This window comes from Brachypodium distachyon, chromosome 4 (assembly GCF_000005505.3).
Source record: "Brachypodium distachyon strain Bd21 chromosome 4, Brachypodium_distachyon_v3.0, whole genome shotgun sequence".
Lineage (NCBI taxonomy): Eukaryota > Viridiplantae > Streptophyta > Magnoliopsida > Poales > Poaceae > Brachypodium > Brachypodium distachyon.
This window is the reverse complement of record NC_016134.3, coordinates 2,628,703-2,641,289: the sequence shown is the minus strand read 5'-3', so window position 1 is coordinate 2,641,289 and position 12,587 is coordinate 2,628,703. Positions and strand designations below refer to the sequence as shown.

At 45.4% G+C, this 12,587-nt stretch overlaps 1 protein-coding gene across 1 annotated transcript; it reads left to right on the top strand.

Moving 5' to 3' along the window:
- Nucleotides 1-8,601: 8,601 nt before the first annotated feature.
- On the top strand, nucleotides 8,602-9,324 carry LOC100822486 (protein P21). The gene has a single exon (XM_003578274.4). It carries the CDS (start codon nucleotides 8,618-8,620, stop codon nucleotides 9,296-9,298), a length of 681 nt encoding a protein of 226 aa, XP_003578322.1. The 5' UTR covers nucleotides 8,602-8,617; the 3' UTR covers nucleotides 9,299-9,324.
- The last annotated feature ends 3,263 nt before the right edge of the window (nucleotides 9,325-12,587 follow it).

Below are 12,587 nucleotides of genomic sequence, written 5' to 3'. Positions count from 1 at the left end.
TCGATCGATCCACACTCTTGCATGCGATGCTTAATTGGCTGCGGCTTAATTGCTCCAGAGATCAACGCGGTGGGCGGCAATCACTAGCGATCACCGTCCCCGCCTTATTCGTCGACCCCAAAGGCCAGCGTGGCACGACACCTAAGCCTGGAAAGTGGGCCCCGCCTGTCATTAAACTTAGGATTTAGGGATACTAAAAAGGGTAATTAGTGGCAACGGTTTGATTAAATGTGGTATAATTTTAGAAATTCTTTTAAATGGGGTAGATTGTATCAAAAGAAATGAAAAATTAAATTTACTCTTTGACTTTTTTTTGTGTCCACTTTGTGTGATCCATATATAATTGGTGTGTTGAGATGATTTAACTTTGCAATAATAAATTAGTTGTGTACATCGTTTCGATGCAAAAGGCCGGAAAGATCTCCCTTTTCGAAAAAAAAGGTGCCCAGCATCTGTGCATCCCACTCGAGGATTTCTTGGACACATCATGTGATACCGCGCAGAGGATTTCTTTGAAAATAAATCATTGAACACTCGGGTGTTTTAGCTATTCTTCAGCGTATGGGGTTTGATGATAAGTGGATTGGTTGGATGGAAAACCTGTTGGCCTCTGGTTCCTCTTCTGTGCTTCTCAATGGCATGCCAGGCAAACCCTTTCGCTGCCTTCGAGGTGTTCGACAAGGGGATCCCCTGTCCCCCTGCTCTTTGTGCTCGCTGCTGACCTGCTTCAGACTATCATCAACAGGGCTTTCCAGCTGAATGTTTTGGGGCTGCCAATTCCTAATGGGGATGCTCACTTTCCCATTGTGCAGTACGCTGATGATATGCTTATCATCATGCAAGCTTCGGGTCTTCAGCTCATTTGTCTGAAAGCTTTGCTTCAGTCCTTTTACCAGGCCACGGGTCTCAGGGTGAACTTTGCCAAATCCTGTTTGATCCCGATTAACATCTCGCCGCAGCGTACCGAGGTCCTTGCTGGCACCCTGGGGTGCTCCATTGGCTCCTTTTCCTTCACCTATCTTGGGTTGCCGGTGGGCACCTCCCGGCCCAGGATTCGGGATCTTATGCCTGTCATTGACCGTATTGATCGGCGGCTGGCCTCTTGTGCTTCCTTCCTCTCTTTTGGGGGGTGTCTGCAAGTGGTGGAATCGGTGCTTTCATCGCTCCCGGCCTTTGCGCTAAGTGTGTTCAAGGTTCAAGACGGCTTCATTAATGCTGTGGACAAGCGTCGCCGCATCGGCCTGTGGAATAAATCAGAGATCACGAGAAGATGCAAGGTTCTGGCAGCTTGGGACAAGGTGTGCAGGCCTAAGAATAGAGGGGGCCTCGGGGTTCTTGACCTCTCCATGTTCAATGAGGCTCAAATGGTCAAATTCTTATTCAAATTCTACAATCACGTGGACATTCCTTGGGTCAAGCTCATCTCGTCACACTGTGAGAATTTTGTTCCTGCAGCAGAGGATAAGCTTGGGTCCTTTTGGTGGCGGGACCTGGTTGCTTTGGCCCCCAATTTCAAATCTGTGTCCAGGGCCTTGCCTGGCAATGGGAGGTCTTTGTCGTTCGAGAGATGCTTGGGATGGGGAGCCTTATTGTGACAGGTTCCCTAGGGCTTTCTCCTTTGCCTTGGATAAGGATATCACGCTTTGCAACTTTGCGATTGCAGAGGATCGCTTTGATCTCTTTGTGCTACCTCTCTCGGAGTTGGCCTTTCAAGAGCTTAATACCATCCTCAACAATTTGGCTAGCATCAACCTTCATCAACAAGATTCGGATCTATGGATTTGTCACTGGAGCACCGGGTCCTTCTCCTCCTCTGCTTACTTCCGCCTTTGTTTCCCTCGTCGTCTCCCACTATGCGGGTCACCTGGATTTGGAGAAATAAATGTGTTCCTAAATTGAAGGGCTTTGCTTGGCTGCTCTCCTGGGACAGACTCAACACCAGAGATTTGATGGATCGGAGGAACTACAACAGAAATGGGACTCTCAACTGCGTTCTTTGTAACTATAATCTCAGGAAAACTAGGGAACATTTGTTCTTTGATTGCAGCTTCAGCTTGGACTGTTGGGCTAAACTTGGGTCAGTTGGTCCCCGGGGGATGCACATGCCGAGGTGGCTGACCGGCTTAGCCTGGTCAGGACCTGTTTGCCTCAGCAGATTTACCGAGAAGTCTTTATCTCTGCCTCCTGGGATATTTGGAAGTGTAGAAATGATAGAATTTTCAACGATGTGACCCCGTCGGTTCAGGGTTGGTTTGCTAAGTTCTCTGTCTCTCTTAGGATTCAGAGCTGTAGATTTTCTGTTGGGGCCAAGGAGGCGCTAAGGGTTTGGCTTGTCTCCCTTGCCTCTGTGCCTTGAGCAGGTTTTTTCCTATTTCCTCCCTTTGTTTCCCCCTCTGTAACTCTCTTTGTGTTGCTCTTTTTATTTTATATTATATATATATATACACACACACATACACACATTGTTGGAGCCTCTCCTGCAGTTTTCGGTCAAAAAAATAAATAAATCACGTTGAAGTCCTCTAAATAAGATGACCTATTACAATTGAACAAATGAAGTACGGAGTATAAGCGGCCCACGGGGATCGATACTGGGTATGTGGCATCGCTTCCAGTTTTGGTATTGGTACTAAAACAGATATACGGAGTATCTTGTTTATGTTCATGAATGTACTAGTCACATCAGATGGCACAGCCTGTGTCATGTGACAACAACATAACTATTCACATAATTAAACAAGTGGCATATCGCTTCTGGTTTTGGTACCAAAGTCGCACACAACGAATTACCGTCCAACTGCATGCTAAAAATGCTGGTCTTATTTTATTTTATATTTTAGAAACAATCAAGCAATTTACTGCAATGTACATGCGGACCTGAGCATGCATGCACAGAATGGGTAATGTCATCTCTTTGTCTCCCTATATAAGAGGGAGCCACAAGTGCTACAAGAACCTGAGCCAGAGGAAGCGAGGAACATGTCTTGAATTGTTGATTGAAGGAAAGAGATCATATGACAGTTCGTGTGGAGCCACGGAGGCATATGATGCCTTTATTTGGTACACATATAGGGTTAGGAGTCACCGGGAGGTCTTGTGTTGCTTGCATTCTTACACATCGTTAGCTCGTCTCTCAGTCTCACCATCCAGAATCCTCAAGTTCGAGTAGGGAATAGCTATTTCGGGCATCCTGCTATTTCCGGCTTCCCTGGGTTTTTACTTGTCTATGCATTAGAGTTGATCATGAGACTACACGTTTCAGCAGTGGATCTTTCGATGTCAAAGTGTCAGAAATTCGGTAAGTTCTCACCTCAACATATTACCTAGTTTGCATGAGAAAACAGTTAGGAGTTAAGAGACATGTGTAACTAGTCACCGCATCTCGTGGTACTTGAACTAGAACTGGTGCCAGTCCACCGAGGTACGGAGTATAAGTTTTCACAAGTTCAAGAGCGGACAAGATGAAAAGCACAAGGTTCTCCATGATAGGTGGCTCTCGGTTCGCTTTATATTTGAAGTATCTATTTTTGAATGGACAACTTGGTTTAAGTTTCCCATTGGGACGGCGCGAATTCCATGAACAAAGGGGAGAAAAGAACTTTCTGTCAAAAAATAAGGGGGAGAAGAACACCCAAGCAAATGTCCACAGAACACGAACATGCTGCGCAAAAGCGATTGTGTGCGATTGGGTTAGGAATAGAGGAATGTTGACGTCGGAGGCGGCATGAGGCAGGTCAGGGCTCGAGCACTGAGGCCTGGGGAGTATACCTGGGCATGGGTGGCCCGGCCCGGCCGGCCCGGCCTGAAGCCCGACGTCTCGGGCCGGGCTCGGGCCTCCCTTTTCAGTCCCAAGCCCGGCCCGAAAGCCCGAAAAAAGCCCGAAGTGACTAAAAACGGGTATTTTTTAAGGAAAAATAGGTATAAAAAATCATTTATTTATTCCAAAAATAATTATTTTAATGCGCAAATGGCCTATTTTCGGTGTTTCGGGCTTCAGGTTTGGCCGTCAGGCTTTTATGAAGCCCGGCCCGAACCCGGCCCGGCCCGGGGTTTGCCCAGGTATACTGGGGAGCATCTCTATATCTGGACCTGAGCTTGAGCCTAGGCTTCTGGTGGGCTGGGCTTCGGGCTCATACATCACGAACCCGGCCCTTAGACTTGCCGGTTAACAAGGTCCAAAACGAAATAGATGACGGCACCTTCCTTCCCCTGGTCCCCATCATCCTTTGTCGTTCGCGCCCTATGTTTTGGAGCTTCCAGTTTCAATTCTCAATGGTTTATGAAAAATCAAGAGCTTTCAGTAAATTTCTCAGAGCTTTCAACAAATTCCAGGAACTTTCAATAAAAACTAATTTTGAAAGTTTCAGTAAAATTTCCAAGAGCTTCCGATAAACTTCTGCAATCTAGTTATGAACGCCATCAATGTTGGGAGATCGCGTAGGAGAGTACCGGCCCATTTGGTTAGGTTAACCGATGCGTTTCTATGACCTGACTTGATAAGACCTCTCTCCATCTGCCTTTCTATATGCTACACAGCCTGGGGTGGTTATCTGTTAGCTATAGTACAGAGCACGGTGAGTTGATTTCGTTGTCATTTTTCCTTGTGATCCATCGAAGAACATGCATGGTTATGCATGGAATTAATTACTTGTTACAATGCTGCTGCGCATGAGAGTGTTCTTTCATGTTCGAGTCCAAGAAGCATTCAGAGCTACTCAGTACATATTTTCAAGCTCTCTCTAGACGTGCTGATTTGTGCAGAAAAGCGCGCACCAAAATAATCAGCTGTGGATGCTGAAGTTACCAATTCGATAGCAAAGCCCTCGTATAATGGTACGATAATTGTCGCGGCGTGAGTTTCAGATGCAGTTTTGCCAGATTTCAGTTGGTTCCATCAGTGGTTGCACGGCTGCCTTCCGGTACCACATGAGTATTGTGTCACCTGAACGATAGAGTATACGACACAGTAAGTAATTAGTTACCTATCGGTATTGTATCTCCCACTAAGCGCAAAGCTTAGATATCAAAAGGATGTATCTCCCACTAAGCGCAAAGCTTATTAAACATGCATATTCATCGAGCTCACTTGGGCTTTGGATAAAAGTTGGTTGCTTCACGGAATAACCAAAATCCTGGTAAGTTCACATGAAAGTCCGACAAATCACAGGTTCATTTGGGCCGGGCACTCAAAAGCGTTTCCCAAAATGTTGAAGTCCTCTGAATAAGATAACCTATTACAACGGAACAAATGAAAATTCTAAAAGGAAAATTTTCCGGGCAATGGCAATGGTTCAAATCTTTAGAACCTTTTGTATTTGGCACCTCGATCGTGGAATTTACAAAATACAATTCCGTGCTGCAGCAGCTAATTAACTGTCAAGGGGTACATGTGTATACCAAACAATCCGTGGCAATTAAGGCAAGATCTCTTTATTTACCTATAAAAGCAATGAGAAGAGCTTCAGGCCAGCCAGGCCAAGAGACAGGCAGGCGAGCTAGTCATGTCAAGTCTTGTACAAGTTCGTATGGATGCAAGAAAACTCGAAAGGTAGCTATGGTAGCTAGGCATGGAAGACATCAGGAGTTTTTCAACCACCAGCGACCATCAAAATTGTCCATGTTACTCATCTGAGCGATGTGAAGGGTTAAATTTGAGACTGTTCGGTCTGGGAAGTATGGCCAAAATTTTACAAGACATGTTCAGGTTTTTGTTACCTGGCTCCATGTGGACTTCATATGGCTACTCTGAATGGTCTTCAGAGTCAGTCAGATGATGTGGAACTGTCATATATGTTGTTTCCCAAATATCAATTTATGCCCATGCTGGCACTACCTAGTGGCTCTGTAAGTACTACAATGCCGTCGTGTAATCCTTAGTTTCGGAGGGCCCATGACGCACTCTATAAACAGGCCCGGCCAAGGACTAGTACCATGCATGGAGAAAAACGAGATTATTACATATATCAATAGTGAAATAACTGTAAAACCATAAACACATCTAATTTTCATTAGCAAAGAAAAGAGATATGATATGCTAGCCTTCACTGATCATCTGAAATGATTTTTTACATGTATTTTTTTTTTGATACAAAGGAAATTGATCCAGCATCTCCCCCTCCCCGTGTGCAAGGAGTAGAGGCGAAAGGAAATGAAGAAATCGGAGACGAAGCGTGGGCGTGAGTGGTGATTACGTTTTTTTAGAGACGAATCTCTTAAAGGATTGCTGGATCCATGTTACAACTAGTATCAATTTATTTAGGCCAGACCGCAATTTCAGGAGTTTGGTAATTTTCTACTTCCAAATATACAAGCATATATAAAATTAAGTCCTTGTACGTTACAAATGAGCTGTAATGTATTGTTGGTTATCGCGGCTTCTTTTTTTTAGGGAAAAATGGTAGATCAAATGACCTACTGTTACTTTATTACCAAATATTTACAGCTAAAATATGTACAAAGTTATCTAAATGTTCTAAGCCAATCTCTAAATTCAGTGAGATGCTTTCTTCTCTTGGCGGTGGAAGACGAGATTCATTTTTTCCATGAAAATTCGCCGGCATCTGTACAGAGATGGTTGTACATTATTGAAGATGAAATCATTTCGAACTCTCCAGATGCTCCAACAGGCCAGAATAATCATTTCCATACGAAATGGGCTCATTAAGCTGCCCTTTAATCTCCGAAAGAATATGGAGAGTGCTTCCCTCAGGCGTGAATCGAGGACAAAGATATCTCCAGCAAGCAAGAGCAAAAGGGCAGCAGAAAAAAAAGGTGATCTCTGGTCTCCAAGGTTATCGCGGTTTCAGAAGTGAGCAAGTGACGTTACAATTGACATTAACTAATTAAGGAGGAAGAGTACTGTTTCAGGAGCCTGGCAACGCTTCCAAATAACAAATATAATTGGACGTTACAAATGAGTTGTGTTGTTGTTCTAGAAAACAACAGGAGTACGGGGTGCCAATGCACGACGGCACAAATGCGAGAATAAGGTGTAGGGGGTGTACGCCGGCCTTATAGCGAAGGTCGCCGTACACTTAGGACAAGTTGATACGTCGATATTTTTTGAATAGGTTCGGTCGACCCTGCGGGTACAACTTAGTCCTATGTTAGGAGAGGCTTCAAGGGGGTTGTTAGCCAAGTGCTTGGACCGAACTCATCTTCCCAAGTCGCCTATAGCGAGAGATCTCTAGGGGCCGCCTCGCACCTGGGCCGAACTCGTCTTTCTAAGTTGCGAGGTTAGGATACCCTCGAGACTCTAACCCAATCCCTCTACTTCGAGTCGAGGTCGTACTAGACGGCCCGGAACCTCGAAACTAGGCTTCTCAAGGCGCGTCCCCGAGGTCGAGTCGAGACTAGGCTCGACCCAAGCACTCGAGAGTGGGCTCCTTGAGGTGCTCTAGCCCTCTCCCCTTTGATCTTATTCCAATTGAGAGTAAATGATACATGCCCCTATGGGGGTATTTATAGCCTAGGGGTACATGACAAAAGACCATGGCTACCCTTGAGGGATAGGGAAAGTGAGGGTAAGGTGGTAAATTTGCTCCTAGAGCTTTCTTGGCCCTTACTTTAGCTCCTTTGACCATGGCTTGGAGGGCTTGACCCCTTTGACTCCTTTGACCGGTGCCTAGTTGGCATGGCTATGCCTTGTTGGCGATTTGACCGGTCTTCGGGATTCGTTGACTTGGTCGTCGCCACGTAGGATCGCGGTCCGGCCCATGTAAGGATTTTATTATATTACAACAAGTTGTAATCTCTAGCTTAAAGGCTGCCACGATTTCAGGAGTAAGTTACTTAGTAATTATCTACTTCCAAACAAACAAGCATATATCCATCACAATTTTATCAATCTCTTTCTCTGGATTGCTAGATCCATGTTACAACTAGTATCAATTTATTTAGGCCAGACCGCAATTTCAGGAGTTTGGTAATTTTCTACTTCCAAATATACAAGCATATATTTCAAATATACAAGCATAGATAAAATTAAGTACTTGGACGTTACAAATGAGCTGCAATGTATTGTTGGTTATCGCGGTTTCAGAAGTGAGTGACGTTACAATTGACATTAACAATTAAGGAGGAAGGTTACTGTTTCAGGAGCCTGGTAATGCTTCCAAATAACAAATATAATTGGACCTTACAAATGAGTTGTAATCTCTTAAAGGCTGCCACGATTTCAGGAGTAGTATTTATCTACTTCCAAACAAACAAGCATATGATTTTTTCTATACTCGGACGTTATAAATGAGCTGCAATTTTGTGTACGTTACCACAATTTCAGGAGTCTTTACAACCACAAAGAAAAAAATAATCATGACAGTTACCTTGATTTCTTTTTTTAATACCTTCTGAAATCGTGGTAACGTAAGTATAGAAAAAATATATTATTTTTACATAAGGTTTATGCAATAAAAGTTTGCAGTAGATATCCACAAAATGTCTGCTGTATTTAACATGCATTGAGTTGATCAGTTGTTCTCTCCCCAAAACCAGGTCACTTTGTCCTCAAAACCTGTGACCAGTAACCTTTATAGCTAGGCTATAAATACCACAGAACTGGACCTCCATTCTTCATCAGTCAACACAGCTGCAAGCACACAGTGCAACAACTACAACCATGGCACCACCTTCGCTCTTCATCGTTGCACTAGTACTGATCACCATAGCCACCGTGGACGCAACCACATTCACCATCTTCAACAAGTGCTCCTACACGGTGTGGCCGGCGGCCATCCCAGTGGGCGGCGGAACTCGGCTCGACCCGGGCCAGAAGACGACACTAACCGCGCCTGCCGGCACCGCCGGTGCCAGGATCTGGGCACGCACGGGCTGCAAGTTCGACAGCAGCGGCCGCGGGTCCTGCGTGACCGGCGATTGCGGCGGCATTCTGGTCTGCGCCGCCGGCGGCGCGACCCCGGCGACGCTTGCCGAGTACACGCTGGGGACAGCCGGCAAATCCGACTTCTACGACATCTCCCTCGTCGACGGGTTCAACGTGCCGATGAGCTTCGGACCCGTTGGTGGCTCGTCGTGTCATGCGATCAGCTGTGCCGCCGACATCAACGCCAAGTGCCCGGCGGCGCTGAAGGTGAACGGAGGGTGCGTGAGCGCGTGCATCAAGTTCAACACGGAGCAGTACTGCTGCCGGACGTCCGGGCCGAGTGCGTGCCAGCCGACGGACTACTCTCGCTTCTTCAAGGGCCTCTGCCCGGACGCCTACAGCTACGCCTATGATGACAAGAGCAGCACCTTCACCTGTGCCGCTGGAACTAACTACCAAGTCACCTTCTGCCCATAGAATGTTAATTCTAGCTATCATGCATGTATGCATGCACATGCTTATGAATCAATAATTAGTTTGTGCATGCTGCAAATGATTGAAATAAATTTTGATCGATGCATCAAAAATTTGCTGTCCTCGGGTCACCTCCTTGCGTTGATGAGCATCTTGCTTAATTATGATTACGATTTGTCTCTTTGTGTTATCTATAATATCACCCTCGATTCATCTCAAATAAAATGTTTACATGAATTTTCTCAACTTTGAATAAATATGAAAACTGGTTTCTGCGCCTCAGACGGTTACAAGGTCCCGTTTCACATGGCGAAAACGTTAAAATCACGAACAAAAAATAAATACACAGAGTAAATTAACTTACATGTGGGTTCCACATTACGCGTTTGCCCCATGAAAAGTGATAAAGAAGACAACTAATAAATAAATAAAATTTAGTTGCAATCATGGTACACACTTATATTAGATGATCCTAGTGCGCCGTGTTCTATTTTTCCCTGCTAACAAAATAGTATTTCAGAAACTTCCTTTGCACAATAAATGTCTTCCAAATTGTTTTAATTACCTCATAATAGTTTGAAGTGATCAACGACCTCACAAGAGTACAACAGTATGATCAGTATCTGATGGAAAGTTTTCATATACAACACTAGATTGGCCTCATTCGTTTCACAGGATTTTCATAGGAGTAGCCAGGCCTGTACTGTATACGTGTACATCACGCCATGCGAACGTGCCATCCATCTATGCCTGCAGCTCATGCGTGTCGACGGGCTCAACTACACGTGTTCTTGGTGTTGGCCTGGGTCCACACGTGCGGTGTAATGAAGCTAGCTAGCTAGCCCCACCGCTCAGTACAGCATACAGTTTAATACATCATCGCCGAGATTATCTTCAAACGAAAAGAAAGAAAATACCAGCAAATATTCCTGATCTTCAGGTATATATGAGACTGTATATATACACTTCTCTGCTATCTTTGACTCCTACAATATATCAATGGCGTCTCCGGCCGGAATAATCGCCTCAATCCCGACCCTGTTCCTCTTCTTCCTCTTCTTCTCTGGAGCAGCAGCAGCAGCAGCAGCAAGCAGCACAAAGGAGGTAATCCTCGAGTTCACAAGCCGGTGCCCCTTCCCAGTATGGCCAGCGATCGTGCCTCTACGGCAAGGCCTGCTCCGGGAAGTCCCGGGAGTCAAGCCAGGAGAGTACTTCGGTCTAGAAATTCCCGTGGCCGACGGCGGGCCGACGACGTACGTCTGGGGCCGCACGGGCTGCCGCTTCGGCCGGGCCGGCAGGGGTCACTGCCGGACCGGCGACTGCGGCGGCGGCCTGCGAAACTGCGGTAACGACACGGCGGCGGTGCCGGAGACGGTGACGAGGGCCGAGTTTTCTTTGCGAGGTGGCCGATTCCGCTACGGCGTCACGGCGTTGAAAGGGTTCAATGTGCCCATGGAGTTCTTCTGCATCACGGATGCCGCTCGGTGTGCGGAGGCCGGCTGCCACGACGGCGCCGCCGCCACCTACCGGAACCAGAAGCACCGCCGGCGGCATGTGTGTCGTGGCAATGATGTTCGCCTCCGGGTTGTCTTTTGCCCGCCATGAAGCCACTGCCATGCACATGTGTACGCATAATTATATGCGTACATTGTTTGTGTGTTTTCAGGCTAGCCGCCGAACACCACGTGTATTATCGCGGTGCATATCGGCGGAGTGTGTTAAGAATAAAGTTGCCTCTTGGCCGTCGATATATGGTTTACCCGACAGATATGTCGCATACAATGCTATGTCTTCGAATTCATAAAAAGAAGGGCCTTTTTACTGTACAATTAACTAGTGCTATTTGGTGGGGGTATTCCAGTCATTTGCTATTTCACTGGTACATTTTTCCACGATAAGGCCTTTTTTTCGGTTTCTAAGATGGGTTTTTTCAAAAAGCTGTTCTCATCCAGCTTTCTGAAGAAGCCGCATGTGAAATTTTGTTAGACTTCTAAATCAGGTGAATCGCCTTCCTCGCGCCTCATCTGCCTCCTCCGACGGTCCATGATGTAGGGATTTTGGAAATTCTATATTAACTAACTTAATTTTTCTTTTCTTTTCGTGCAACTGCCGTGCATTCTCCCCGCTAGTCATCAGGCCAACATGAATCCAACCTTCACCTAACGTACGTAATAACGTAAACACATGAATTCCAGTTTGATCGTGCGGCGTGAGGCTACTGATCAAGGCCGCGCGCCGTGCATGTGCAGTGGCCGTCTGCCCGCACTTGTAATTACACGCCGTCTAGCTACCGATTAGATGAAGTTCTCTTGATTAAGCATCGTGCATGGACAGGGCTGGAGGAATAAAGGTCAAGAGAGACAAATGGATCTAGACCTGAGATTATTTCCTTGATTTGCCCTTCCACCGTAAGATTTGTTTGGCCTCTACCCATTTTGCCCTTTAGCAGAAAAATACTACTTGCCTCACCTCTAAGTATTGGTGGATATGAGCCCTTGGATTCATCGGATGGATGGATCATATTAGTTTGACCCTACCGTAAAAGGCCTAAAAAGAAGCGCATGATGGAGAGATGCATACTCGTTTTTAAAATTATCTCATAATATTTTAAAGTGAACTGACTTTCTACTGTTTATTTTCTATCGCACGGATAGTAAATTACATTGTAAAATAGTATTAGGTGGAAAGTAATTCATATACAACACTACATATATAATAGGTGTAGGCCTGTATACAATATACAACGCGCCATGCATATGCCTGCAGGAAATAAGGGCATGTACAATGGGGTGGTGACCTTCTTAAGGCTGCCACTAGGATAATTGATGATGTGGAGAAGAGAGGGGTTAAGAAGGATCTGAGACTCCTCTTAGCTAAGAGGTGATATCTTCACAAGAAGGGCAAGGCAAAGAAAAAGCAAATTCCCCATTGTACTAGATTTCACATTTTCTTAACATTTATTTATTTAATTTAATTCATCTAGGTATTAATTATAAGATATGGCACTAAGAGATGAACTATTGTACAACATGTTTTTTTTTTGCGAGTGTACAACACGTTTTGTTGTCTTATCTAAATGACGTGGAACACATAAGAGAGATAGTCTTATCAACCATTGACATGCCCTAAATCTCATGTGACCGGATCGTTACCTCCTTGCTCAAAAGGACCCTAGCTCTCTTGCAGTCGACACCTGGAAATCTCAAATCTCCAAGGCGTGATACGTCAGCCTTTTCTTAGCAATCTCACATGGGATAAAATCTGACGTGGAAGAGAGAGAAATGAAGAAAAG

Excerpts from the sequence above, each read along its gene's own strand:
- LOC100822486 (XM_003578274.4), top strand. The coding sequence starts at position 8,618 with ATGGCACCACCTTCGCTCTTCATCGTTGCACTAGTACTGATCACCATA.